Source organism: Pygoscelis adeliae, unplaced genomic scaffold, assembly GCF_000699105.1.
Source record: "Pygoscelis adeliae isolate BGI_AS28 unplaced genomic scaffold, ASM69910v1 Scaffold760, whole genome shotgun sequence".
Lineage (NCBI taxonomy): Eukaryota > Metazoa > Chordata > Aves > Sphenisciformes > Spheniscidae > Pygoscelis > Pygoscelis adeliae.
The window spans coordinates 126,923-130,494 of NW_008823868.1; the positions used below are offsets into that span (position 1 = coordinate 126,923).

At 56.6% G+C, this 3,572-nt stretch overlaps 1 protein-coding gene across 1 annotated transcript in view; it reads left to right on the top strand.

The window, feature by feature from the left end:
• PAFAH1B2 (platelet-activating factor acetylhydrolase 1b, catalytic subunit 2 (30kDa)) overlaps nucleotides 1–3,531 on the top strand; it is a 5,361-nt gene extending 1,830 nt beyond the window's left edge. The window contains exons 3-5 of the mRNA XM_009332459.1: nucleotides 84–200; nucleotides 997–1,119; nucleotides 1,789–3,531. Of these exons, the coding sequence (XP_009330734.1) occupies nucleotides 84–200; nucleotides 997–1,119; nucleotides 1,789–2,067 (519 nt within the window). The 3' untranslated portion in view covers nucleotides 2,068–3,531. The remainder of the gene's footprint in view (nucleotides 1–83; nucleotides 201–996; nucleotides 1,120–1,788) is intronic.
• Nucleotides 3,532–3,572: the final 41 nt, after the last annotated feature.

Genomic DNA, 3,572 nt, shown 5'->3' on the forward strand with positions numbered 1-3,572 from the left:
GGAAGACATCGCTTGCCTGCGTAGTATCTTTCGTTCACGGTCAGGACGCTGCCCCGAAATAGCAATTTGATTTCTGATTGCAGATATGGCGAGAGCTCTTCTCACCGCTTCACGCATTGAATTTTGGGATTGGTGGAGACACCACGGGACACGTTCTATGGAGACTGAAGAATGGCGAACTGGAGAACATTAAGCCGAAGGTACAAGCGGAAAACCAAACCGGGCAGCCCTGCGCTGCCTTAGAGCTGAGGCTTCAGCGCTTGAGCGGTGCAGAACCGAGCGAGCTGTTACTCTTAACAGAACTCTTCTCGTTTGAGCCACCGTTGGCGCCGAGCCTGCGTCGGGTATTGCAATGCGTTGGGCTGAAGCAGGAGTCTTTGGGAACAGAGCTGTGCGTCCCGTACGCGGGGTTCACCCTGCTGCGCACGCGGGTCGGAAGGTGGCGTCAGTAAACAGAGGCCGCCTGCTAGCGGCGGCGAAACTGTCGATCGGGCCTACGATTGACTGTCGCTAGGTGTAGTTTGGAGTTGCGGTGCGTCTCTCGGGCCCGGCAGGCCTTCCCGGCCTCTAGGAAGGGGCGGTGAAGGACTCGATAAAGAGCTAGCAAAGGCGCTCGGGATGCGCGGTGGAGGTCGGCTTCCCGGTCTGCGCCTACGGCTGCGGTCCTGTTGCGAGCGTCTTCACCGAAGGCGGTGGACGGCGCGCCCGGGTGCTGTTACGCGGTGCGTACCCCAGGCCGGGAGGCGGTGTTGCTCGTATCCGAGCCCGCTGTTAGGTCTTCACCCGTACCGAGGGCCGAAGCAGAAGCGCGTAAGGGGCTGTTCGGAGATGGGCATAACCGGCAGCTGAAGACCCCTTGCAGCCTGGGTTTAGCCTTCAGCCTGCCTCTTCCCTGTAGCTCGCCGGTCGCGGGTGACGTTTATACAGGGTCTTCAGGGGCAGCAAGCCCGTTGCGAGTCGTCCTGAAAAAGCTGCAAACGTTTTTTCTCCTCGTAGGTCATCGTTGTTTGGGTCGGAACAAATAATCACGAAAACACAGCAGAAGAAGTAGCAGGTGGAATCGAGGCTATCGTGCGCCTGATAAACACCCAGCAGCCACAGGCCAAAGTTATTGTACTGGTACGTCTCTTGGAGCGCTGCGAAAACAAACCGCTCCGAGGAAGCCCCATGTTCTCTGTACCGCGCCTCTGCGACGCTGGGAGTTACCGATGGGTACCGGGGAGGGCAGTCGCCTTATCTGTCTTCTCCTTTGTGCCTGCCTCCCCTTGTTCACCTGGCTTTGCAGAAGTCGCCCCTTCAGCCCCTCCAGAGACGGGTGTAATCGCCCCCGTTAGCGGTACGGCTAAGCTCTCCTGCTTAGAAACGTTGTTGGAGAAATCCCGTGAGTGGGGGGGGAAAGCTGCCCGGGTCAGAGCTGGCACTGGAAATCCTGGTCGGCTTCCTTGTCCCGGCGGGTTAGCCGGTGCCTCTCCTGTCGAGAAGCTGGGCGACGGCATGCGGTACACCGCTGAAAGCTTACACAAAGGGCACAGCTGGTACATTTGGGGGGGGGGGCCGGGGACACAAAAAACCCAGGCAGGTGCTGTGCCAGTTGCGCTTGTAGCTCGTCTGGCTCCTTCCGCTGCGTGCCCGATTCGGTCTGAACGGCCGACGTCTGATGCAAGGGACGAGTTCCTCTTGTGGCAGGCGCCTTAAATCTGGGAAGGCAGCCTGAATTGGAAGGAAGAGCAGGCGTTGTTATGCCACCAAGGTCGTATGAAGCTCTCTTTTGCCTCCCTCTCGTGCCAGGGCCTGCTACCTCGTGGAGAGAAGCCAAACCCCCTGCGGCAGAAGAATGCCAAGGTGAACCACCTGCTCAAGGCCTCGCTCCCCAAACTGCCCAACGTCCAGCTTCTGGATGCGGACGTCGGCTTCGTGCACTCGGATGGCACCATCTCGTACCACGACATGTTTGATTTCCTGCACCTGACGGGGGGGGGCTACGCCAAGATCTGCAAACCCCTCCACGAACTGATCATGCAGCTGCTGGAGGAGACCCCCGAGGAGAAACGAGCTGCCCTGGCCTGAGTAGCTGACGTCAGCGTCAACAGCATCATCCAGCCCCACCAGATCAGTTCTGTCACTGGCACTACAGAATCCTTCTTTCTTAAAGCACTTTCCATTGTAGAATGTTACCGGATGTTCGTACCTAGTGTTTTGAGGGGGAAGGCTAATGTTTAACTGGTCTTGTACATACGAGGGCCGGCTTGGTTGGTTTTATTGCGGGAGGAAATTAGCTGGAGAAGAGTTTTACTTTTAAACCATTCCTCATTGAAACCGAGAAGCAGGGCTGTCGCCCTGCGCCCCTCTCATGTCTTGTTGCTCTGTGGTTGTCCTAGAACCCCTGTAGCCTGTCTCCGGCAGCCCGCGCACAGCTCCTGGCTCACCGTTCCTGGCCCTAGGGATTGTGCTCTGTGTATTAGCCCGCGAACAAGAATCACATTCCACTTGCAAAAGCCGGAACAGATGCATTTTTCCAAACTCGGTCCCACCTTTTACAGTTTTTTTTTTTTTTGGGGGGGGGGGTGTTTTGGTTTTGGTTTTTTCTTTCTGGGGGGCTTTTAAGTGACACGTGTTGCTTTCTCACTCGTTCTTCCTGAAGCAGCGCGAAACTGGAAATCCGAAGCGTAAAGAGACAAACGGTTGACCGAACTGGTGTAACACTCCCAGGTGCTTGTGCTCGTGCTTGTTTCGCCACGCCTACTCCCACGTAGCTTTCCCCGGGGGCAGCCCCATTCAGGTGCTGCTGGCTGTCCTGTCCTCTGCTCCCGTCTGTGTGTGGTGTCGCTGGCTTTTAACAGTTGCTCGGTTTAGGATTTTAATTACTCGGAAAGCACCGCGCAAGGCAGTCGCTTCCTCGCTACTCCAGAGCTGACCCCTCATTCCTCCGAGGTGCCTGTGCCGCAGGGCTCTTTGCAGTGCCGGTCGTTGTTCTGCGTAGGTTTTTGTTTGTTTGTTTGTTTGTTTGTTTGTTTGTTTGTTTTTAAGTGTGGCCGTTACGCCCTGTTTTCCTGCAGGAACCCCCTACGGATAGCCCCCGTCTGCAAGGCCTAAATCAGTCCGAAGCTTTACAGATTCCGAGGTGTATATTTCTTTATCGCTTCTGTTTTACCTGTCTAAACATCTGATTCGAGCAACTACAGCCTCTTGCAGCAAAAAGTGAAGTCGAGGCGTAGCTTTCCCTGCCCTGGACGCCGCTCCTCGCCTCTAGCCGAGGGAGCCGGAGGGGCAGGTGCCCTCCCACAGGGGCTGCGACTAGGTGGGATTTTGGTTTGGTTTTGTTGTGAGGAGGGCCGGCTGTGGCCTACGAACGAGCGAATGAAAACGGCCTTTCATTGCAAAGTGAAAGGTTCCCTTTTCCAGAAAGAAACCGGTTTGGACCCGAAAGGCGGGGCCCTAGACGAATAGCTTAACTGTGCTTGGACAGCATTTGAAACAAAGTCTGTTCCTCCTTGGCTTACCTGCCGGGGTCGGAGCTTGGCGGCGCGGCGCGGACCTCGCCGCGCTCCGCGCTACGGTAGCTGGCCGAGAGC